Below are 25,953 nucleotides of genomic sequence, written 5' to 3'. Positions count from 1 at the left end.
CCACTTGCTAAATCATATGCGGGTTCTGTTACGGTCGCATTTTGAAAGACTTCTAAAACCTCACAGAAGTACTGTATTTTTTTAATTTTTGATTTGCAAATTGTGTACACTCCGTATCAACTGTTTTCGTTTTACCAATTTCCTTATATTATCCAGGTCCCTATTCATACAAATGGACAAGATCCATAGCTTTGTTCGAGGAGTACTTGTCAAATTTCAAGTAGGCTCAGGCGGACAATGTGACATTAAATGCGATTACATCAACAGATATAGAAATACAATGCTTGAGTTTCTGCGTATCCTGAGTGAGCACGAGGATGATAAAATGGTGCAATTTCTATGGATGAACTTTGACTTCAATCTGTTCTATTCGGACAAACATTACGCGCTGATTATGTCGGTTACCGCAGGTCACCGCAAAATGCTCAAGTAAGTAGTTTGTTCGATTCTATATAGTATAAATCTATATTGGAAAACCATTGTTTTTGTTCTCGAATCTTGTCATCTGCCCGGAGCTCTAATTTTATAAGTCTTCTCGCATAACGGAGCTCACGCTATGTGTTTCAAAGACAAACATGCTATGTTTTCTTGTACCAAATTCTGGAATTTTTATGAATTTGTGTACAATTTCAGGACAAATAAGAGTGTTATCATGAGCTCGATGAGCGCGAGCGATATTGGAAAAGCTGTATGAGCCGAATAGGATCGTTTAGTGAACTCTCCTTCTCTGTTCAGCGAAAATTCATCTTTGTTGACGTCCAGAATTATTATTTTTCATCACCATAAATATTGTTGTCAAGAACCTGCTTGGAATAGCCATTTATGGAATGGCATTCTCAATACAAAGTGTTATAAGATCAACGTAATCACAAATGGTCGCTTACATTTTTAATTATGCACAGAAGTTATTCCATATGAGATAAAAACACTTGTTTGAAACTTTTGGCGGGAGATCCCTTTCGTAGCCCATGAGGAGTACGGACTGGAAAATAACTGCCGCCCGCGAGGACTGAGGGGTAACTATCAGATGACAGATTGGTGAATAAGCTTATCAAAACGTACAGGAAAAATACCAGAGAAGTATGAAAACATAGTTCGAATCTAGTTTGACATAATTCATAGGTTGCCATTAATTGTTTCGACAATACGAAATAAGCATTCACTGGTAATTGCATGAATAGTGATAAGCAGCAGACATATCTTAACATGTAAAAATTTGCTTTGTTTATCATTCGATTATGATAACGTTTCGGCTTATTGCACATCTTTACGTGATTTGTTTGGTTGTATAAATTTGCTATTATTTTTTATATCAATATGATTATGGCGAATCAATGAGTATATGTGAATACACTGCTCTGCGGTTTTCTTCACTAGAACATGTTCAGCACAAATGGCGTTCGTCATGACGACGACTATCAATTTAGATCAGCAATACATAGATGTGAGATGTGGCGTAATTTACCTTGCTAGTGTACACATACACCTTAATAAAAATGAAAGTATATAAAATATTCTTCACGATACTTCCCATTATGTGAATAGTATTTTTTCTATCAATACTGTTATTTTATTATTAAGATAATTATCTGTTACTAACTATATATTTTTTATGTATTATTTTCTAATTAACCAATTCGAAACATCTAGTTCTAAATAAAAACAGGTTACATTTCTCTCTAAAATTGATGTTTTTTAGGTAATAACGATACTATACTCGCTGCCTATATTTATTTCTAATTGTAATCACTGAAAATCCAAATTTGATAGCTTTTTTATTGTTATGTATTATATGTAGAAATATTTACATGCTTAATTTACCTCAAGTCTCTATTCTATATCAGCGACTGATACAAACTACTATTAGGGTGCATTAGCTAGAACATGACACGTGATATCTTTCATCCGTGAATCTATCTCCTTCTACTTTCGAAACTGAACTCACATATAGACAATAACATACATCTTGATAAATTTTTCGGTCTGGTAATCTGATCACCATTTAGTCTACAGCGGAAAACATTTCAGCACCCAATCGGTATCTTGCACTCAAATCCAGTTTAGCCATAAGGCAAATTCAGCAACAGATACTCTACCAATCTACCTTTCGCGGCCAAAGCAAGAGTATTTTTTTGGTCATTCTTTGCACTTGGAACTCAGCTAGAAGTCTTTAAAGGCATTAATTTTACGGAAAGTCTCATTCAACCTATAGGAAGATGCTGAAATATTATTCGCTATGATTAATGAACATCTAAAATGTTCTCGCACAATGTGAATTACATTTTCAGCAAATTAGCGAACTCAAATAATGCTAACGTTGTTTGCCTAGGTAAACGTCGAAACAACATCGGGCTTCACATCTATCGCATATCGCATGCTTTGTGTTATCAGCTTATTTTAAACACCTGATTAATATTAACATTTATGGACATTCCGTTGCTTTACTTTTTTTGAAGCATCTAGTATGCATGGGGGGAATAAATGTTCTACAATTCTGTCAATCACAAACATCTAGCAAAAAGCATGCTTATCGATTAAATTAATTTAATGGTGCTTATTTCTACTTTGTTTATAGTGAAGTCTTAATATGACTATTCAAACAAATCTTATTAAATATTCTCTGTACGATATCTATAAAAACACTGTATACATAAAAATGTGTGTATAGTTTTAATCACATGCGATGACTGTTACGTAAGCACATATATGCCGACGACCATGCAGACAACCAGGATTATATATCTACTGTTTCAAACCTATTTTAAGTGCCCATCAGTCATTCTATATGGTTCTTTATCACCACGTGTGGTCACTATAGCTTCAGAGTATCAGTTTATGCTTACACTCACTTGAATCAACAACTTGTTCAAAATCGCTTGTTTTGAATTCAAAGATCCACAAAGCAATACCAAGCCAAAGATAACCTCTCGGACAATGAGGCCCAGAGATAACGTGGTCTCATAGAGGAAAAAATGCATTTTCTAACAAGTTTTGCCTTATATTGCACAGTTAAACACACAGTGTTCTAGATCGCCTAAATATGTTCCTTCGGTTATGATCTGTGTATAGTACCATTACCCTGTACCACGTGGCTATCACAAATCCTTATAAATAGCACGCAACAAATGATACGATACTTGTTTTTTGCATCGGGCTCTAATATAATAATGCAAAGCAAGAATGTACTTACAGTATTATAAAATAGAAAGACCTAAATAGCAAGATAAGACTGTTTCAATCCGCAATAATGATACTTACATAATAAGCCAAAATTATTGTTGCCCTGTATTCATGGTATATTTCACGAGCTACTATGAAACGAGTACAATACACGTAGTAATTCCAGAAGTCCTTTCAATAAAACTTATACTGCAATCCATAAAAATCAGCATATGCGAAGGAATATGTGAAATATAACGTCTTTTTTTTGCGGATGTTGAAAGGGTTAGAACGTACCTCAGCATATAACATTAGAATTTGCTCCCACGTCGAACTGGATTTAGTCGACTGACTTTTGAATAACGCGCCTATTTTCGCATTTTCTTCATGCCTATAAAAAATATTTGAAACGTAATGGTTGTTCCTCTCTGAAATCATAATGGCAACTTAACCGGTGATGATATTCAATCTCATGCAAATTATTAAATTTAAGATATATTTCTAGGAGACCGTCGAGACCATATGCATATGAAATTTAGTCGCTGTAAATTAAAACCTTTTAAGCTAATTATATATTGTGTCCACTTCAGTTAACTTTGTTTACAGTGGATGTCGAGTGCGCTTTTGTACTTCCCAGGTAGAGACAAAAATTACGGATTTTCCAAGCATCCTATTCTCGGCGGCTAACAATCCAGCGTAAAAATGAAGATAAACAAACATTATCACAATGTTTTTATTCAGAAGTATCTTATATATATATATATATATATATATATATATAACAACGACTGCACCATACATTACGAATATATTTTCTATCTTGTTTCACCCCTTTCATTCTCCTCCTTCGCGGTAGACATCTGGGCTACTTTATCCAACATTCATCATCCCTAAGAGGCACGCACCGGTGTTTCACGCTGACTGCTACCACTTTATGATAAGCTCCTTTGCAGTTTTCGTTCTTGTCCTTCTTTTCTCCATATGTCTAGTACCAGTGAGTCAGTACCGCTCAGTTACGATTCATTGCCAGGAGCCTTCATCGTCACTAAATGGCATTTTGTCTTACCCAGCTCCCGATATGATAATCACCACGTACCTGCTATATTTTGCTTTTCTATTGTCGTACCTATAGTATTTATTAGTATAGACAGACCATCACGTATTCGGCACAACCGCGCACTCTGATACACGCGATTTCGTCACACAACACACCCTCTGGGTCGTTTGTCCAGTAAACGATTCGACTGGAAAAGCAGCTTACTCTTGTTCGCACCGTAAAACATTATCGACATCGACACTTCCCCTTTATTACCTATTCGTCACTTTGTCTATTATTCGATCACGTCCCACTAACAAGCCACATAAGCGAGTTAGGGATATTAGGAAACTTTAAGACGGATTTTATTATTAGCAAAAATTCTGCTTAGAAAAATTAGATTAAAGAGCTGAAATCACAGCGTAAATTTATTGTAATTTTCTTCACTGAATGATCATTAACGGAGGAAGCCGTTAAGAAAAATTTGCTAGACGATCTTGAGTTTAAGTTGGTAAAACTTGGCTCGCCTGAAGATACAAGACTAAAAAAAATGTATGCAGAAAACAAGTTTGACTTTTCTTATTTTCCGCTTGTTATTTTTGGGAATTACTTTAGTACTTCTGTTGCATCCGTGTTTTTCCGTAAATTGATGCAGATTCGGCATCAAAATTGTCGGTCTCATCCTTATGCTACAGCCAAACGGCCTGGATTTAACTAAATTGATACAGATTTAGCGTTACCGCAAACTGATCCAATTGAATTTGTTAAATTCTTTTGTCAGAGAGCAAAAATCTTAATTTTTTATTTTACTTATATGGAACATAAGTTTTTGATACTAGTCTATACTTTGCTACCCTCTTCGTCCTTCTTTACCCTTCAGTTTTCTTTCTTTTCCTTCTCTTTCGCTGTCTGAGGATAGAACCAAGCAGCTAAGAAAAACCTGCATTGAACGCCCAAAATAGATGTACCGTTTGCTTTGGTAATAAGAAACATCGAATTAATTTGATATAATTGTCTTCATATGTATCGTCGAGACTATTGCTCTATCAACATATAAAAATAGAACAAGAGTTTACGCTAATTCTTTTGTTCGTCAAACTTAGCAGTTAGCAGCACTTGATAAAGTATGGGTATATGTATATGCTGATATAAATGTGGATGTAAATATCTGTTGTGTTAAATCAGTAAAACAAGTATGCACGCAATAGACCTACAAAAACGGAGTACATTTAAACGTCAGCGGAGACTAAGCGTATTTTTACGCACCAAAAAAAAACAGAGGGAAATAGGTGGGTTGTTTAAATGCCTACAAAAAACGTTTTTGCTGTTCAGTAGCGCCAAAAAAAAACGTCTCGCCATTAGGCAATCTGACCCAATGTCGCCAGATAAGAAGTGCTCTTGTAATTGTGCGTTGTGACAGTGTATAATAAGCGTGTTCAATTTCGACCTCCCTAAGTAGAAGCAGCGTCAAAGCAGCTATGATATGATGATTGTCCTTTGTTTGATTGAAAGGAAGCATCAATTCTCGAATTTGTTAATATCGCAACATAGTCATGCTGTGTATACTTCAAGTAAACGCATTTCGTTGGGTCTTCAGTAACTTTTCTTCGTCACTTAGTTACTTCATTTGTACCATCAGTCATGGATGCTTCGACTTTAAGGAGCTTATAAAGAGACATATTTGTATAGTTATATATGAACAAACAAATATCTGCCACAGCCGCTGCAGCACATTTTGGCCTAGCCTGTCTACTGCAACAAGGAAAATAGAAAAAACAAATGCTAGGCAGTTATCTTTTCAGAAGTACTACAGGCGAATAAAAGCAGAGTAGGCTTTCTTCATTATGTTCAAACGTCGACATTGTGGAGAATATTAGTGAGTATGTAAAGACTGTATCGTTTCTTTTCAGCCGCCACAAACCATTGACATTTCGTCGAAAGGCCACCTCAAAGGACAGTGGACAATCTCTTTTTCGGTTTGATTTCGTTGGTACGTCCAACCTGCTTTTCTTTCTAACAGTTATTTACTTATGTGTGCTTATGTTATCGCATAATCAATAAATTAGTGTGTGCTTGCTTTACTAAGATCTTCTTTAAAACAAATTATTATTAATAGAAAGCTGTCGAAGGAATCACAAACAAGGATTGGGTCGTTTGAGATGGTCGTTATATAACAACCATTATTATAACGTTTCTTTTTTATATAAAAATGAATGTTTGTGTACTTGTAATAAATGTGATATTTTTTCCTATCGCTCGCTGAAAGGCGCAGGACTGGATCCAAGATACAACTGATGCTTTTGGTTTCGCTCGAGCTGCACATTAAAACTACGTCCCACAACGTGCTTGCAAATATGATTGCGTTTTTCCCATCTTTGCTAAACATACGACTTTAATCGTACTGCCTCTTGCTATGAGGGTACATATGTTTGGATAGACTTGTATGTGTGCACGCGTATTTATACTTACCGAGCGAGTCGTATTTATGGCAGCTGAAGAGACCGTATGCAAAAAAACGTAAAATATGTGCCTTACTTAGATGATCTCCATCCGGGATGCTGCATAAAAGTCAGTACAATTGCTTAACTCTTGTCAACACTCTGGCGCTGATCTGGTAAATTATGGTTTATAACTTCCAAGACAAATTGCTTCAGATCTGCCGCAAGTTGGGCCATAATTATAAACTCAACCTGGGTCAAGAAAAAACTTGATAATTAAAAAAACAGATGCTTGTAGATGGGAGACAAAAAAAAAAAGTGAGCAATTTTAACATCATACGAAAAGTGTAAAAGATAATGTAGCATCGATCACTATGAATTTTTTCTTACTGTTTTTGCTGTTTACTGATTTAAAAAAAAATTATACTTTCAATTAGGTGTGTGTTGTTAAAGATTTCGGTAAGCCGCAATCGCAGCTCTTACTTTGCCATATACGCCAATGTGTATCTAGTAAATATACATACCCAGGACGGTACGCGTCATCTTTGTCGTAGCCAAATTTAATTACAGTAGAATACAATATTTTTTTACTCGCTAGAGTTTCATTCCGAACTTTCAAAATTCCAAAGCAAAACAGTTCGTTGCCGAAAATTCTAAGGTTCAAAAAATTAACTTTCCACGTTTTCTGAGATGAAGTCTGTGCCCACTTTCTACCCAACCAAATTTTTTACGTAAATCACCGTTCTCTTTAGCCATTTTCTGGCTTAGCCTCACTGGTTTTCTATACAATAAAGCAATCCGAGCAGAGTCCAAGCCTTCTGGAGGCGTCTCGCACAGATCACTCAAACCCTTCTTTTACAAGACTGTAACACAGTCGTTGTTAGTCCCATTGGTTGTTAGATATAGGTTGGTGAGTTGAGAAGGCAATTGTTGCAGGCTTCGCAACGTTGAGCGGATTTCGGATTAATCAACGTACATGACGGACATTCCCGGCCTCCAGAGACCTGTTAAGGTTTAGACCAATTTATTAGCATAGTGACAAGAACAGTTAGTTGTGACAAAAATGTATGGTAGGTTTCAATATAAGCGACTTCTTTACAACATCCCTAAATGAATCTGTCTGCTCCGCGGCAGGAGACAACTACATTATATGTGAGAATTTGATTAATATTCATGTTAGTTAAATGAGACGATCGGCTCGTACAAGAAAGACCTTTTTGGGCGTCATCTGGGAATTGAATTTTTATAACTCTATCTCGCCTTCAAACCTCATGTATCATTGAGTGGTGTCCCTTATACTAAAGAATCTCATATAAGGGAGCAATGTTTGGGCAAGCTACAGCTTTAATTATACCAGTCTAAAAGTTATTTTCTACTCACAAGTGGTTCGCCAACGGGAGGTCTGGAGTGAAGATGACGTGATTTCGAACACATTATGCAAATTTTCGCCGATGGTTCATTTAAAAATGTACACACGGCGCACGGCCAGGCATCATCGTCTATCATTGAAGCACCTATCAAAGAACAATAATATCAAAAATTAAATGTCTGTAAAGGTCTATGTTATTACGTTAACTCGAGTTTATTAACAGAACCACCTATACGGCAAGCGCCTGACTTGAAGCTCTGCAGAAGGTTAAAAAAGAAATATCGCTTAAATTAATCAATTCGCTCCTATACATTTGCCATGGACATAACTACTTTTATCTACATATATTCAGGCTGACCATGGGCGTCGTTTTGACTTGACGAGAAGGTTTTATCGGTCTCGTCACGATGGTCAATTAACAAGTCTCGTTCCCGACTCTCTTTGTCTCGTTTTCGGCCGTCTCGACTATCTGTTTGTCTCGAATCTCTTGACGACGTTCCGCCAGAGCGGTCTCGGTCATCGTCGCGCAGCGAGCTCGTGCCTACCCCAATCGACCTAAATGTAAAATACACAGATGGGTAATTGCTTTTGTTTTCTTCAATGCCAAACATGATTAATATATGTCATAATAATCTCAGTTTAGTATCAATTTTCATTTTTCAGATTTTTTTTCGGATAGCATAACAAACTCTGTTAGATCTTTTATCGAATAAAACGAAAACATTTTATGCATGTAGCCATATCACGTAACATCTAGTCAGCATTTGTTTAATTGGAACATATAGATATAAATTCAATCTAATGCTGGTAAGGAAATCCTGACAGGGTTGACGACGTCGATGCGTGTGTTGAATGCTGTGACGATATGGACGCGCCATTCGTCCCCGATGGAGGCGTCGGTGAAAGGCCGAGCTTTGGCAATGCGAACGGAACTCCACTCGAGTTCCCCTGCTCCGTGGGTACATGCAACTTATAGCTATTGTTACTGCTTCCCCCTGAAGTTCGTTGTGCGGCCTTCTATGCAGATAAATAAACACGAACATCAAAAGAGTTTTAAGATTGGATGCCGATGTCGAGAAAACAAGTTGCATACTTGGTGCGTGGTGTCGTTTTTCCTGAGCAAAAAGTCCTCTTACACGCTCTTACAAAATGTATGTTAAATTGCAGTGTCGTTAACTAATTTTAATGAAGTAACGTGGCAGGAGATTCCAACGAAAATTTACCTCTCTAGCCAGGTGATGGCTGCTTATCTGAGGCGGAGCTATAGCCATCTGGGAAGTAACATTAGATCCCATCGAATGAGACAGAGGAGCTCCGGGAGTTACTCGTTTGCTTCCTTCTCCTCCGGACAAACTGACGCCGTCTCGGTACATACCATTTCCTCGACTTCGGGCATATCCTTCATCAACTAACAGATCATTGCGAAATCTGCATACATTAAAGCGAACGAATATACTGACGTGAGAAAGAACAGCAAAAAAGTATCTAGAGGGTAGTTCGAAGAAACGTTTCCGACTGCGGAGTCTCTCCCGCTACGGCACAAGAAAATATCATAGCAAGGAGTATAGTAAACTAGGTATACTTGTTTTTTTGCTATAAAAAAACCTGAGCTGGAAGATAAGATAAAAATGATAAAATTTTTCCCGAATTATTTAGTTATCTAAAACCAAAAAATGCACATAAAATGCTCATCTAATATTTAACCTTCGGTCGTCATCTTCATCAGCGTTCGGAACCACCTTCGATGATGTCGTCAGCTGTCCACCTTTGATTTGATGCCGTGACGGTTTTCGTAATGGGGCTAGCGGGGCTGTTACAACAATTTTGTCTACCCTAGAATCTTTCAGGTCTGGTATCCTGAGATCGGCTTTGAGATCGCCTCTGGGATCGCCTAGCCTTGCGCCGGCTCCATAGCCGAGATTCTCCATCTCTTTATACATCGATTCAAGAGCGCGTTGCGAGTGCAGTTTTTGTTCGTATTGGTGGTTCAGTACAATGGCGCATTCTGAAATTGAAGCGCCGTGCAATTGGCAGCGCGTGTTGTAGATGTCTAGCCAACGCGAGTCGAAGTGTCGCACGCCGCTCTTAAGCAGCAGTAGGATTTTGCACTCGACATTGGCTATGAGGCAGTCGAGCGCCACGAACGTCACATCATCCGGATCAAGCGGTTTCGCCGGTAGTAACATACAATTCCCCTGCCGAACGTAACCTAACAGCTCAAGAACTGCTTCAGACTGGCACAGATACCGCTCGATTTTATGTTTGTAAAAGCCGCCATACAACTGCAAAATCGTACAACAGCGATCAATGAAGTGATGATAGGTTATCGCAGTATTTCAATGTAATATTTAATATAAGTTATAATGTGATTACTGTTTCTTTCAACTTTTTAAATAATTTTGTACATCAATGTCTTACTTTGATCTTGCGAAACTCCTCCCTCCAAGGTTGGACAAGAAGGTTGCAGGCATATCTTTCTAGCCATCGGAACGCTTCAGCGGTCCTCAGCGGGTCGAAATTAAATCCGGCAGCGCTTTTTGTCTCGATTGTTTGGCGTAGAATTAGCTCAAAGCTTACACCCAGGTGATACTTTTCTCGTTGACTTACCTGCCAAGGCAGACCACCAAATCAAGACGTGCCTTAAAAATCTGTTCTCGTTCGAAATGTATGGTCGTATTGCTTTCGCATCCGTGTGCAGAATCCAACGCAATTAAAAAAAAATAGACGGCAATACGACCCTCACGAGTCGTTTTCCTTATCGTTTTACCTGGCAGACATAATCAGTGATGAGTTCTTCAAGTTGATGTCTTTTTTGTTTCGCGGGTACTGCTCCAGAGCACATATCTTCGTCCCTGCCTAGCGCTTGCTGCTCTTGAAGCCAACCTAAATAGCCAACGTACGAGTCATAGATGCGGTCTCTTAAACGGGCGCTCAGTACACGTTCCCTGTCACGATGCTCTCTGCCCAGAGGTCCAGAATGACCTTGCTGCGATGCCACACTTTTAGCTAATCGGGCTAGCTCAAGCTGCTCCAAGTTCCGCCTTTTCTGAAACTCCTCTAATACACCCATATCGGCTGTAGGAGCTGATAATGGCTGCATTCCTCCACGATAGCCTCCAATACGTCTGGAACGGCAACGTTAACGCATTTTGATGTCATTTATCACAGACAGAACATTGAAAACAAAAGACGGCCAAGCTGAAAAAGCCATAAACAAATCGTAAGTTCTGCTTGGTAGTGCCACCACCGTATAATGATGACTTTTGTATCTATTTTCTGCTAGATTCAAGGCTCTCTCACTACTGGATGATTTTGTAAAGTTTACGAAACCATGGTATGTTCCCTTAATCGCTATAAAACTTTCTCGACATTTATTACAGTGCGAGGTGGATAAATGTTAGTGTAACTATTACTTTAATACAAATCTTGGTCACTCGCTAAACCGCAACAGCCTGGCACGATCCATAAATCCGGAGGCTATCAGTTTCGATGCGACGCGAACATTACTTTAAGAAATCTCAAGTAAAGCAATCTCAGCAACATTGGAAACAAACTCTTAAAATGCGCATTTTTTTTCCAATGGTATACATTTTTTACAAAAGCGGAAACTTTGAAGGAATGTACTGCTTGAAGAAGCAACAAATTTTTCGTACCCATCATGCTGCTGCCGATGACTGCTTTGCTGGGGGCTCTCTCTTGGCATGCCCGAATGATAGGCGGGCGTTCCCCCAAATGGGACGTGCAGTGGAATAGCGAGGGGTGGCAAAGGCGGTACGGACACTGACGAGCAAGGGCCGCCGACCAAAAGTGGAAAGGGAGCAGCCGATGTCAGGCCAGAAAATTCCTCGCGTAGAGCCATCGTATCGCACTCCTTCCCTTGAACGGGTAGGGTCTCGCTAATTGATCTCTTTGTGCAGCCACTTCGACGTCTTAGGCTCTTCCCTGTGGAAGTGTCAGGGCCCGCTACTTACACTGTACTATTGGCACTATTTGCCCAAGTCGAGGATTAAAAGGTACCTGAAATTGATGACACAGGTTATTGGAAGAATGTAGGGATACGCGTGACCGCTCACTTACGTATCGTTGGGTTTCATCATCCGACAAAGTCCATTTTAAGTTAGGTCTGTCTATTTCTTTGCAATATATTATAAAGATAACTGCGAACTGATCTAAAGCACGCGGCCAATAAAACTTTAGTTAAGGAAGTACGAAAGGTATAGGTTATTTTTTTACCCGTGTTATACTATAACATGGCTTTAGAGCGGTCTGAAGGGTTCAACTTCTCAGATTTTGCTCCCCCACTAAATAAAGACCATCCACATTTCGATTTCCTAAAGTATGTTTTCAAAAAAATATATGAGCTTTTACAGAATAAATAGTGGGGCTGTCCATTTAAATAAGCAGTTAGTTTGTTCTCATTTAAATCTGTTTTTAAAAAATGGGTTTTACATTTCACTGTGCCCATCTTGGAAAGAACAGGTCGTTGCCTTTCAACCAAAGCTGCAATGCAACTGTAAAAAATAATTTGTAACTCTTCAGGAAATGTTCAATCTCTCGGCAAACTTCCGCTCACATTTTTATGCCAAAGATATAATTTTTTTTGGCGAGTCATTCCAAATCGAGCTAGACCTCCCGCCTCAGGTCATACACACAAGTCTTCAGAACGTTACCAGAAATCGAAAGGAACCAGTTTGTGTTCAAAATGAACATCTCTTATTTCTGCATATGGCCAAAATGTTCGGCATTAACCTAAATGTACCCGCCTTGACTTAATCACATGTTTATGCGTATTGTTAACTAAGTTTCACTTGAAATATTGTTCTGACAACTGGTAGAATAAAATGGTAATAAATCATTTTTAACATTATTATTTTCTGGTAGTGAACGTTATTCGTATTTTCTTGCAAATACTCGATTAATATCTCTGCCGCGATGATTCTGCGTTCGAATCTTATATCTAGCTTCCAAAACATACGCTGCTCTAACGTGTACTTCCTGTGTTGTTCTCGTCAATATGGTCGCCATCTTGCAACCTTGTATCACAATGAAGCCTACGCGGATATCTCGACTGAGGCGTGGCAGTTTCACTTTTAAACTAACAAAGTTAATTGCATATAGCACACATCCACTGAACATTCGACAGAAAAACAGAATCACAATTTGATTAGTTCATGCCTCAAGTGAATTTTAGCATCTTGACTACCTTCAATATTCGCAACATAATTATATTGTCCATCTGTGATGACGACAAGTTTCGTCCAAGGATAAACTTATAGCACTGTAAATATTTTCTTCACTACGAATTATAGATGGCCGAACGTTTGAATCGCGATTGCTTTCATTCCAAGCCGTGTCTTTTAAAAACAATATAAAATAAAGAACCGATGCTAGAAAAAGATAAAGAATACTAATAGATATTCCTAACAATGTCTGAACAAAAAACTGAGTCGTAGAGAGTCGGAGATGAATGACTTGTTAGAGAACCACGTTGCAAACAAGCCAACATTGATATGCCCTCGATGCGGAATGTGCTGCCGCCGAATATACAGCTTCGCAGGGCCTCGAAAATTGGATTGTGATTTTTGAGATTGCAGTTCTTTGACCCGTTTACGCTTAAAATGAACGTATGTAGATATTATTGTTCGCATCTCGGAGTTGACCTGTTTTAATCTAATGTACAAATATCTATATATAGTCAGGCAAGAGCAGCGATATTGCCGAAACATCACCAATTACTGACCGATCTGTAAAACAACATTCCCATTCGTTAATACTTATGTATGGCATACATGTATTACGATTGTATTTCAGTGACAGTAAGAACGATCTGTTTGACAGTTGCACCTGAATAACAAAATATACGCTCTCCTCAGTTATACTTGTCGCTTCCGTAGTTAACAAATATAATCAATAAAATACTTCGAGTGAACTGTTGTAATGTGCGCAGGCGCGTGCCTTAAAGGTTCCACATTCTACTTAGTGAATCTCACCTTTTTAGGTCAGCGTCAGTCGAAAAGCGTTGCGCGAATCTCCTGAAGCACGGTACAGTAATAACTAGGCTTTTCTACCCATCGTCCACAGATTGCAAACGAAGCCACACGGAACGATTCATGGTGTACCACTCGTCTCTATTAAGGTCGCCAGAAATGAACTATCGCGCACCGGGGACGAGGCACTGCATCGACTGCAGAACCGATTGACTACATAACGAAACAAAACAGCAATAGAGCGCTACTGCTTCGCCGCATGTATATGTTCCCTTTCATTTAAAGATGGGACCAGCCTTTATTAAAGGCACAGTAGTGCGCTAGTTACAGCTAACTCAAAGCTCAGCGTGGCCTCTGCGTACATTCGTTGGCCGACTCGATACTCCGGCTGGCATTTCTCCGACTCTATCCACGCTCCGCGCACAGTCGCTGTACTCACTCAGTCCATATCTCCGTCCCAGTTACTCTACTGCACTCCAACCTGAACGAACAACATCGACAGTACCACTAGTTTAAGATGCTTGTCGCCGTAACAACAGAAAGAACAACACATGTTTATAACACTGATTCAGAGTTCGATACAGAGCTGACATGGAGAATAGTAGTAACAGCCACTTTAAGAATCAACGCTGGAAATGATAGAGACCGACTTCGTGGATGGACACTGCCGGTTAGACACATACAGACCTGCTAGGCACGAACTCGTCTCCCCGAACTGATTTCCGGACAGACTATTCTAGATATCGTAACCTGTCTCCAAAAATCAGCCACAGGCTACAGACCAGATCTACGCATTAATGTGCAGGATTATGGGGCGTCTACCCAGCTTTCCAAATGAGATCAACCTCTCAACGCATAAATAATTGATTAACTACTTAAGGTATGCCACCCGCCGTCACTGAGTTGGTTTGCTGCACTTACAGACCAGCGACTACATTGAGACAAACTTACACGAGATAACTGTGTCGACCCTGCCAGCAACGTCGTTGCGACTATCTGATGAGACAGGTCCAGCTGTTGTTATACCACAAACTACGACAACGGGCCTTTGTCTATTTTCCTAATGGAAGCAGCAATAGTCCGTCTGACTGTACGACGTTCGCAGCATCATCGACAACACCCGTAGCAGCGACACCATCATCACTACGGAAGCAGACTGTGTTAGCGGTAGGAGCAGCGCTGGCAGCAGCAGCAAACTCTGAGCAGCTGATTGAAACAGCAGCCCAGCGTCAACCATCTGCTAGTCAACAGCAGTGGCACAACAACATAGTCAGTGCCACAACGCACCTTCACACAACGGGCGAAATCCCCCGTTCGACTCTGCACAGCAGCACAAGCGATCCGGCGTTTAGTTCACCGTCGCTCAACCAAGCACGACGGCCATCCTGTAGCCACTAGAACTCACCGATGGTAGCCAGCCTCCGGAGTCTATACAGGCGCCTGATAGCTAGCGGCGCTGGCGGCTAGCAGCTTCCAGACCGATCAACTGTGAGCACAAGAGCGTGCACAGACCGACGATGACAATGACGAAGTCGCGCACGCGAACCGACCTGCCTACTTGATTATGGTGATCGTAATTGCGATGCTTCTACTGCTGCAGGGAGCAGAAGCAACCGGAGTCAACGAAATGGCGGTAACAATAGCAGCAGCAACGGCGGCAGTGGCGCGCTTGCAAGACGAGTAGGCTCAACAGCAGAACCTCCATGAACAATAATAGTCAACTAGGAAAACTACGGCTGATATTATTCTTCAATGAACTACGAATTAACAAAGAACACAACTACATTTGGTGAGCAAACATTGATTTGAACCGAAACAGCTATTCAGAAGAGTTACATAGACTTTTTATTTCGAATAGTTGAATTCATTTTTTAAAGCGGTTTATAGTTAATGCCATCTAATATTAAATACAAGTTGTTCTATATCACTATGTACTAATTATGCTTACACAACTAGCAGCTACAGATATAAGTTAATCAGCGCAAAGGCACAGGCAACTGCAACGTAAAATTCACAACCCTATACAGTCGCAGGCGGAATGGTGGTAAAAGGCTTATAGAAAGGAAAAAGATTCAACTATTGGCGTTGCCAGACTTCTACTACTGCAAGAAGCGAGTCGCTGGTGACTAACTGGAAACGAGCGGCTGGAGTGAGCGGTCCTCCCACGCGCCCACGATACACGATTTGAGATACACAAACAGAGAATGGGCATTTAAATATGTGTTCTCTATATTGCATTCGCCGCGCACAGAGTAATGCTAATAATAAGCCTCCGATGTATTGCGTACACTAACGTAAATGGATAAGAAAGGAAAGAGATGACTACATTTTCATTCAGAAAACGCTACGTGGCCATAAAAAAATAACGACAATATCGCAAAGACGGAAAGGAAACTGCAAACTGGAAACAATGAGCAGAATAAGATTTTTTTTGTTCCGAAGCGTTTTTATCAATGGTCAATATTAATTTTTGCCGATAAGCTCGACTGGTAAACCCGGAGTGAATAAAATCGAATACGCGTGGATCTATCTGTGCTTATTGCGAGGTACGTGTAAACTTCTAAATAAAAAAAGCCTGCGATTTGCCTTTCGAAGAAAAAGCCGAGATCGGGAAAAGATGCCTCGAATATTTGGCGATGTTCCAGTGGTGTGCAGTGAGCAAAGGGTTACAAATAGGATAACCAGGAAGTTACATAGGCTGTCATATCTGTTTAATTTCTTATTATTGGCTCTGCACTATAATGTATAACGTTAAATCGAATAGTTCATTTATTTGCAGATTTATTCCTGATGATAAATTTACAGTATATCTTTAATTTAATTGCATTATGCACCTCTAAATAAGATAACCGCTTTCCAAAATTAACCGCGGACAAATCGCACTCTTTGACAACACGAAAATATGAGGCAATACTATTAAGGATATAAAGATAAGTGACAATACAAATCAAGTAGTAAACCACGGAGTTTGACTCTCATAACGATGACTGATAAACAAACATTGAATTTCTTTATGTTTTTTTGAAGTGGTTTGCAATGTGACAAGTAAACTAAACACATATTCATGGCTTATAATTGCAGTATTTTATTTTACGAAAAGAAGTAACACATTTTAGTGGTCATATACCTATTTATGATAAATTTATCGTTCTTGAAAGTGAAAATCAACCACAAAAAATGTTGTTCTATGGTCATCATTTGCTTGTAAAAACACGAATTTCGAAACGTCCTTTACATTTAATTACACGCATAGGAATCGAGAAACGATCTCTATTGGAGGGTGCGTCATGAATGGGCCTGTGATTCTATCGGTATTATTTGGTGACTCTTGTTGCATACATACTAGATAACGGGAAGTTTAGTAATCTGTCTTTACTAAAAACTGGTGTCAATAGTGACAAAGGCCGGATTTCTCTGAGCAGATGGGTTGAATCAGCATGCGTCCATTCGAGGATCGGAGGAGAAGGAGGACAACCCCCCACGACAACAACACTTCATTCGAAGGACTAACTACTCACAGTAGAGCCTAAAAGATAACTTTCAGCGAAGCCGCAATGTTTTTCACATCATACGGTAAGTAACAATACGAAACACTGAAGCTCGCAGAAGAGAGATCGAAAAACTTTAAGATATATCTTTCGAAATTGAAAGTAACACAGTTGTAGTAAACCTTGAATTTATCAAACGAAAAAAAGAAGACTCATTAGAATTATATCGAGACTATCACAGGGCCTTTTTACTAATAAGGATAGGGCATTTTAAATATTGACCGCCCAAAGCACTTTGGGTTTAGTAATGTAGTGATCTACCGGAAAGGCAGAAAATAAGAGAATACCGATTCCAATTGTGATAGATGTAAGTTGTTAACCTGCACAACATTTCTCCATAGAAGTCGAGCTTATAGCCTGTGTACGTTAAGCGACAATTTTAAGAAGGGCTTTAGAAGAAGAAGAATTTTAAAGACTGCAAAAAGAAACATTGACCTTAGCTGGAAAAATATTTTCAAAATATTTTTTCTGTTGAGTTAAAGAGAGAACAAGGTACTTGCCTCTAGCAACAGTCATAATAAGCAAAAATATCATATATAAGAGGGATACGCACAGCGTACGAACTTTCTGGTAGAGAAGGGGCCTATCCATATCTTAGCCATGAACTCTCTCTCTATGACGATTGGCAACCTTAGTTTCTTACATAATTATGCGGTGGCAGAGTTGGAGCTAAACAATGCCGTTGGTGATTAGTTAATATTTTTGTTTTCGTTACTTTCTATTGACGGTTGTATTTTCAGCCAAATCTGACATCCCGGCGGGTAATGCTGAGAAAGGGAAGAAGGTGTTCGTACAACGTTGTGCTCAGTGCCACACAACAGAGAAGGGTGGCTCGCACAAAACTGGACCCAACCTTCACGGCATTTTTGGCCGAAAGACCGGTCAGGCACCCGGCTTCTCGTACACCGATGCCAATAAGGCGAAGGGGATTACGTGGAACGAAGACACACTGTTTGAATATTTGCTAGATCCTAAAAAATATATTCCTGGCACGAAGATGGTCTTTGCTGGACTGAAGAAACCTCAAGACCGCGCCGACCTGATCGCCTATCTGAAAAAGGCCACTAAGTAAATGGGCGAATTGGCTTGCATGGCACATACGTAGTTACCGCTACCTGGCCAAAGCAAAATAAATCTTACCAGATAGCTTCATAAGACATAATGCTTGCTCATTCAAGTTAAAACAATCAGATAATGTTTTAGAAAAAGATTCGTCTATTGTCTCGCCAGCTACAACTGATATTATTCCACAACCCGGATAGCCGACTAGGATACAATACTAAATATATTCATAATACTGCCATTCATCTCTGTCGGGCGATAGGGCCGACTGACACTGTAGATTGTCTAGCATTCCTACTCCATCTTCGTTATCTATTATATGATTAGCAATCAAACAAAACACGCATTATGCAGAAACACCAAGGATCCTCATAAAAAGGCCTTGATCCTAATGGAATCTTTACACGTTGGTGTAGAAGAGGTATGATTGACGTATCAAAAACAATAAAACGTAGCCCATACAAGTTTTGCACATCTAAAGGATGTATCTTAAGTTAGTCAGTGCAATTCTTGAGATTTTCAACTTCATATATGCAGAGCTAGAAATGTTTCGAATTTCATAGCAGAGGTGGGCCGCCTTCTTCCAAATAAGCTATTGCGTATATTCATAAGTCTTCATATGAGAGAATATATATTTATACCGCAATTGTGGCGGGATTATACGTATGACGCGTGAACACAAATGAAGTAAGAAACAATTCTACGGAACTGCGTAATGGAATATAACTACCGATTCATGGAAAAATCATTCCTTAAAAATGTACCCAGATTTAAACATGCATAAAAATTCAGATAAATAAAAAATTCAAAACTGTTTCAGTTATATCAGCGGCAATCAATAGTACCAGACAATATTTATTCAAGGATATCATTATCAGAAACAGGATAAGATATTTCGTAGCTAAGACTCCTTAAATATTCAATCGTTCTGAAGGTATTTCAACTTAATTCATGAATACCGAGGTATTTAAAATTTTATCTCCGCCGTCAGTCAGCTTTTCACATATACACCAAATTCAACACACAATTAAGATATGCTTAATGTTATGGGCCGTTGATGAGTTTATTATATGGATAAAGTGATTAATAGACACGAATGTCATGATTTCAACATTTAGAATAATGTAGTGAGTGCCTTGTATAGCTGTTTTTGCTTTTTCGTGGAAGGCCAGTACGACATTTCGATGATACTTGTCGAGTCGTTTTCAGCCTTGACATCTACGGCGAATTATCGCCGACCTGCAAACAACACAAGAGTTAACGAATTGTTAACCTTAATTATCAGTGTCAGTAGAAATAGAACATCACTCGAAACAAAATTTAGCATGTTATTTTAATTACAATCTATTTGTTTAACTTCAGCTGCTAACTTTTTGTCGACAACCCGGAATTCGAACTTGCCTCATCGTTGATCTTTTGTCTGGGAAGTGATCCTGAAGAACTTCTTGACCGGCTACGATGATGGTCCTTTCCGTTTGGCGTAGGTGAATGTGATCGCGAATCAGATCGGGAACGAGAGCTTCGGAGCCTTTTCGCGCGTCCGCGTGACCCCGATCGCGAGGCTCGGTCATCAACCGAAGCTGACCGTGATCGTTTATCGCCACCGCCGCCGGGCGAACGTGACCTCGATCTCGAGCCACGGGATCTCGACCGAGACCGTGACTCGCGTTTTTCAGCTGATCTTGACCTCGAGCGAGACCTCGACCGTGACCCTGACTCTGCCCGCTTCTTAGTGCTTTCAACGCTACGACTCCTTGAGCGTTGCTTCTCTTTGCTTGCAGAACGTTCACCAGCCAACTGTTTCTTCGCGTCAGCTGGGCTTTTCGACCGAGAATGCGGCGACCTGGAACGGTCGGAAATCGCTCCTCTCTTATCCTCTCGAGATTGCGACCGAGATCTCGACGACTTCTTCGGCTCGCGCGACTTTGATCGTTGTTTAGTGCTGTTATTGTTGCGCGACTTTGATCGAGAAAGGCGGTCCTTCGAGCGGCTCCTGCTGCGGGAGCGCGATCGTTCAGATCGGCTCCTGCTGCGGGAGCGACGTCGGGAACCGCGCGAGCGGCTTCGTGAACGCCGCCTCGAGCCTCGTGAGCGACTACGCGAATGACGTCGAGATCGACTGCGGGATCGTGAACGGCGCGAGGACCTCGAACGGCTTCGAGAGCGGCTGTGGCTGCGCGATCGAGAAGAGTGACGGCTGCGCACGTTTAGCTCCATTTCGATCTTCCGTCCATTGAACGACTTGCCATTGAATTTGTCGTAGCAACGATGCATCTCTTCTTTGGTGTCGAATTCGACAAGTCTGCAGAACGAAGTTTTCGATTATGTATCGCTGAATTGCGTAATTGAAACTTCCAAGTCAATATTATTAACAATATTGGTTAACAGTCAATGACTATGATTGGTATTGAAGGATGGTTTTACTACGTAACGACTATGATAATATACTGAAGGATGGTCTAAGTACGTAGCAAAGATCAAATGCAGGAAATGAAATGATCAAAAAGTGACCAATAAACGACCAACTTACCCCACATTTTTTTTCTTGTTATGCGCATCAGCGTAGACAACCTTGGCTACCTCTCCGAAAATGTCCTTGAGATCCTGCAGAAATGAAACGACGGTTACTATTTGACTAGCACAGTATGAACAGCGTCCTCGGGTGAGGGCACTAATACCTAATTTTCTATAACGAAGCTGTTTTTTGTTTCTCAAACGCAAGCCAGAACATCAACAAATCAAGAACTGAGTGAGATGGTCAGGAAGACTTGACTCGCAAAAGTAGATCTTGTTTGCTGAACACCACGTAGAGAGTAGTCTCATGAAGCACAACCAGTCAACTACGCCAGTTACCAGTTTTAAGCTCTTAGTTTCTCTTTCTTGTTCATGTTGCCAGTCAGTCTCAACCAGAATACCTTTGCGAATCGCTCGAGCATTTTGAGCGGGTTCTCTCGCCGCACCTACGCCCGCGGCCGACCTCGACCAAACTCTCGAGACACAACCGATCGGTGATTGCAGCAGCAGCAGCAGTTATCGCATCGCGCGCCATTATCGCCATTCTCTCACGCCGCTACGCAATCGACTCGAACCCATTTATCCACGCCTGCGTACCATCGTCTCGCGGACCATCCACCACCACACGTCTCGAATCGCGGCTCCCACCTTGTCCGCGCCCTTGCTGTGCTCGAACACAGCTGACACACGCTACGATTCGGGAGCATGCTGCGACACACACTGTTGTCGCAACACGCGGATGCCTGCTTGCCACAAAAGTGTTTCTGTCAGGGCCACCTCTCGACAGGCAGAGGGAGGACTGAAGCTTCGACTTTCCTCTCTCGGTCCAGCGCCTGCTCCACAACGGAACGTCCTCGATCGACCGATAATCCACAGCCCTAACCTCTCGACACCAGGAGTACAATCACGATCACGTTGCAGGTTGCAGAGCCCAACTCTTTCGGCCATCCAATCTACCCGATAATTTCCAACCCGACGCGAAGCCAGTCCAGCTTGCTGCCATTTATGCGCCCGTTCGTCGCCCGGAGGCAAGCCTCAGCCGAGATTCCTGGCCTCGTTGCAGTCGTATGGCTCCGAGTACCATATACTGATGTGCGCCGACGAGGCATCGCCATGCCATGATAACCAAGAGCGGCAGAAGTCGTTTCAGCCTCGGCCTTGGCCTCGACCCTTCCGAGAGGATCGAACCCATCGGGGCAGCGGGGTTCGCCATCACCTGACTTCACTCCTGGAACGGCGCTGGCCAAGCACGGATCCTGCCAGACGGACAGCCAGCCCGAATCTCACGTCCCTCCAAACGACCAACGATTCACGACCGACTCGACCGTACCGTACGAACCAATTGAACGCGGGCGGCATCTGCGATAGCCCGCGACCTTCGGGGCCGCCCCCGCCACTGACCACGCTGCGCCCCTTCCGGGCCCTCGGCGCCACGTAAGTTGCTGCCACCCGACCAGACCAACGAACGCTAGCGAACGCGGCTGTCGAGGAGTTAGAATAATAAATAAAGAGAAGAGCTTCGTCATCACGCAAACAAACACTACGCATCCAATCCAATCAAGCTAATCACAATTTCACAGCACCTCATACAGCCGCCCAAGTTTTTTTGTCATTCTTTGTCTGCATGTTGTATTTTTACACTTTGTTCCTGTAAGTATTCACCCTTGTATATTCGTGTAAAACTCATAAGAACGTAGTGCAGTACAGAATAGGACCGCAACAACAGCAGAAGCTGTGCGATCAGATTTTTTGAACGAGAAATAACTATTAAATATGACACGGGATGATGTTCTCGCCCGACTGGTTGCTTATGATAACTTAGCGCCAAACAAATTCCATGTCTGCTAGAAGTCGCTCGTGACTGCGAATTGTCACTAGATTTGTTCTAAGCAAATTTAGCACACTAATCAAATTTATCCTTTAAAATAGGAAAATCCACCAATAAACCTAGAAAGGTCAACGACCACGCACCCACGTATTACATCTAATATCCTGCTAAACTACACGTAAAGGTAGTTACCTGCCAAGAAACACGGGTACTGAGGTTCTTTATATCAATCCGATAATCCGTGCGGCGAGGCGGACCCCTGTAAAAACCAAAATGAGTATCATTAGATACTGACGACATGTCGTATCCCTCTCATTGATCGTAATTTCATCATACTCAAGTACTCCAAGCACACGGACTGCGACGATTACTGTTGTCTTGAGATGATTTCTAAAACGATGTCAACTCAACTGTCACCTTAGTCAAGTAACATGCTGCTTTGCATATAACAGGATATTTATAACATGCTACTTTGCATATAACAGGATATTTATAGGTGATCTCATTTTGTTCAAAAAGTACATAGTAGCGCGGAGTGCTGCAACGACAACAGACTTCTCATAAGCTGCTTTCTTATTACCTTAAGTGCAATACTATTAAATACGAACCTGGTGATACGATTTCTTCGGCGTCCTCCTCGGCGACGTGAACGAGACCGGCTGCGGCTTCGGTTGCGTGGTCTATTAGCGAGTTCCACAATCAGGCGCTCCCCTTTCCACGAGACACCTAATATCAAAAAAAACATTAATAAATACATTTCAAAATACCTGAAATTACATACATATTCAGATAATTATTAGAACATATATTAGAATATATATGTTCTATGGTTGTCAACAGCATCATTCAATCTTACCGTTGAGCTCTGAGATCGCGTCACGAGCATCACGTTCATCATTATATTCCACGAAAGCGTAATTGCCTTTGTGAACGACATCGCGAATGCGGCCCATACGATCAAAGTAGTCTTCTATATCGCGGCTATCCACTTCCCTCGGCAGATGCCCGACGAAAATACGGGACGACATTGCGATTGCTTCGGCTTGCTAAGTCTAAAAGATTTAAAAATCAAGAATTCCTCATATTACCACCAGAAGTAGGCCTAAAATCACAAAGATTAATTGTTATAGTTTTAAATACCGCTAAATGAAAAAGTTCGACTTCTTGCCAACCCAGTATCTTGAATCGACAGACCGGCGTATATTACTAAGATGAAGTGACCCATGCAACTGTAAAATTTACGTAAGCGTCCACTAAACATACGCACAAATGTCTCGCAGATGTCGGTGCAGCTTCAATTGCACTCTCGGCTTGCACCACCAATAGCAGTCTGTTATTGATGTCGATGCCACAATCATAAAGATAGCATCACGAAACTGGCTTTCATCTTCTAAAAAGCCCACGCAGCACGAATCCCAGAGCGAATACTCAACTGAGTTGTGGGATGGCGCTCACCTTGTGAAACAGCCAAACGGTAAACTAGCACACCGCCGTGCTGTCTTTAGTGCCATGTGCAGGGGAACCTTGGATATGCACAAAGAAAGTGAACAATATGACACGTGTTCGAACCAGAATTTTGTGCTTGTTGTAGTGGATTCTCCAAAATCGATAGCAAAGCATGTTTCTAATTATGATTCTTCGGTTTATCGCTGCTAGAGTGAAAATGTTACTCCTAGTAGTGGAGAAAAGGGTTAGTGGACAAAATGCGAAGTAGTAAAGTTTACTAAGTCCTTTAAAAAAAATACAGCGATTTTAAAGGGTAGGTTGTACGTATATTGCTTGCATAACATACTGGCTCAAAAAGAAATCCAATTTACGGAAACAACGTGAAGCCGAGGAGTTTTCGTTTAATCTCTTAGAACCCAAAGGCGTCGCCCAAATTCGCAGGCATGATTCAAGGCATAATTCAAGAATACCTAACAACTATATAAATTTTGACAACTCGGCTTACGAAATTTCATCGTTACTGCCATGTCAAAAGCATATACAATCGAGAAGAATATCTATACAGATCTTCCCAAAAGCAGTTTAAAAACAGATGGTACAACACCAATCAACCGACAAAGAAATTTTAACCTTAACATGTATTAAAGCATTACCAGATCACAATATCTATCGCGGAGATAACGTGCGTTTGAAATTCACAAGAAGTCTACCACATTGCCGTGAAAAGTTCTTAAAAACAATAGGATAAAACAACCGAGATAAAGCTCAAAAATCAAGAGGACTTCGTTTTCGCGACTACTCGACGATGGCAAGTAATACCAATAGCGATATACGGTAGCAACACGTAATTTACAACACCAAAACACCTTCGTGCCACCAGGTTTTGGCATAAGCACTCCGCCTAACAACGAAGCCTAACTCACATACTGTATTGCCCCGTAGCAAACTACAGCGTGCAGCTTTGGCCTGAGCATCATGCTTGTAAAGGTACCATTGACTTATCATTAGGACACATACATACACACACACACCGCTTCAGCCATCGGTAAAAATATCACGGCATAACAATGCACATTCAAATATCAGCATTCGGAACAGACTTCGAGCAATTTTCTAACTCGATAATACCATACAACAAGTTTTTCAGCCGTGGTACCACGGCTGATTTGCTCGCCTGGTACGAGGCAACCGAGCAGCTAACCCTAACCTTGTCGATAGGACAGTTTGAATAAGACAAGCTGGAATAGTAACAAGACTTCAACCAACTAGAAGTAAAACATAATACGAGACGATGAAATCCACCAACACATTAAATAACATTCACCTAGACAAGCTGAGGCTATCACAGCCGGCGCAATTGTACCAAACAGTAACACTTCACGACGTCTTTTATCCCCAGATCGCAACGATACTCCGACCGCCAGGCAATAACCGCCTGGATACGTTGACCAGTAGACAGGACTATGGAAGAGGCCGAAACGCGTAGCGCCAGCTTTGATCGCTATTGACATGTCTCGGGGCGCGGCAAATTCAAACAAGTGACCTTTTCCCATAGTAATAGTAATC

General features: G+C 41.0%; 4 protein-coding genes across 7 annotated transcripts; 2 read left to right on the top strand and 2 right to left on the bottom strand.

Annotated features, from left to right (window-relative positions):
• Positions 1–156: 156 nt before the first annotated feature.
• Positions 157–1,536, top strand: LOC111271391 (uncharacterized; the record flags this gene model as incomplete). The annotated part of the gene is given in 2 exon segments (XM_022852140.1): positions 157–429; positions 634–1,536. Coding segments are annotated over 2 exon segments (334 nt in total), but the record flags the coding sequence as incomplete, so codon positions are not given.
• A 3,069-nt stretch (positions 1,537–4,605) lies between these two features.
• On the bottom strand, positions 4,606–15,483 carry tamo (PUB and ZnF_RBZ domain-containing protein tamozhennic). 2 transcript variants are annotated; one of them, XM_022852130.2, is made up of 11 exons: positions 15,395–15,483; positions 13,993–14,470; positions 11,656–12,019; positions 10,770–11,127; positions 10,421–10,609; positions 9,707–10,284; positions 9,226–9,430; positions 8,826–9,019; positions 8,361–8,557; positions 8,014–8,147; positions 4,606–7,637 (listed from the first exon to the last, which is right to left on the bottom strand). In XM_022852130.2, the coding sequence occupies exons 3-11, from the start codon at positions 11,859–11,861 to the stop codon at positions 7,530–7,532; spliced, it is 2,169 nt and encodes a 722-aa protein (XP_022707865.1). In that variant the 5' UTR covers positions 11,862–12,019; positions 13,993–14,470; positions 15,395–15,483; the 3' UTR covers positions 4,606–7,529. The 2 variants fall into 2 exon arrangements, with proteins under 2 accessions (XP_022707865.1, XP_022707864.1); XM_022852129.2 differs by having other exon boundaries at positions 14,941–15,444.
• Positions 15,484–15,622: 139 nt separating this feature from the next.
• LOC111271388 (cytochrome c) lies at positions 15,623–19,440 on the top strand. Its single transcript, XM_086972896.1, has 3 exons — positions 15,623–15,778; positions 17,412–17,562; positions 18,278–19,440. Exons 2-3 carry the CDS (start codon positions 17,544–17,546, stop codon positions 18,607–18,609), a joined length of 351 nt encoding a protein of 116 aa, XP_086829022.1. The 5' UTR covers positions 15,623–15,778; positions 17,412–17,543; the 3' UTR covers positions 18,610–19,440.
• A 192-nt stretch (positions 19,441–19,632) lies between these two features.
• On the bottom strand, positions 19,633–25,857 carry LOC111271386 (uncharacterized). 3 transcript variants are annotated; one of them, XM_022852134.2, is made up of 8 exons: positions 25,712–25,848; positions 24,209–24,464; positions 23,798–23,993; positions 23,550–23,667; positions 23,134–23,200; positions 21,130–21,203; positions 20,001–20,901; positions 19,633–19,838 (listed from the first exon to the last, which is right to left on the bottom strand). In XM_022852134.2, exons 3-8 carry the CDS (start codon positions 23,967–23,969, stop codon positions 19,818–19,820), a joined length of 1,353 nt encoding a protein of 450 aa, XP_022707869.1. In that variant the 5' UTR covers positions 23,970–23,993; positions 24,209–24,464; positions 25,712–25,848; the 3' UTR covers positions 19,633–19,817. The 3 variants fall into 3 exon arrangements, with proteins under 3 accessions (XP_022707869.1, XP_022707870.1, XP_022707868.1); XM_022852135.2 differs by lacking the exon at positions 25,712–25,848 and adding an exon at positions 25,041–25,058; XM_022852133.2 differs by lacking the exon at positions 24,209–24,464 and having other exon boundaries at positions 25,712–25,857.
• Between the last annotated feature and the right edge of the window lie 96 nt (positions 25,858–25,953).

Source organism: Varroa jacobsoni, unplaced genomic scaffold, assembly GCF_002532875.2.
Source record: "Varroa jacobsoni isolate VJ856 unplaced genomic scaffold, vjacob_1.0 contig00578, whole genome shotgun sequence".
NCBI classification, from domain to species: domain Eukaryota; kingdom Metazoa; phylum Arthropoda; class Arachnida; order Mesostigmata; family Varroidae; genus Varroa; species Varroa jacobsoni.
Note: the sequence above shows the minus strand (reverse complement) of the source record. Positions and strands in the feature narration are given on the sequence as shown.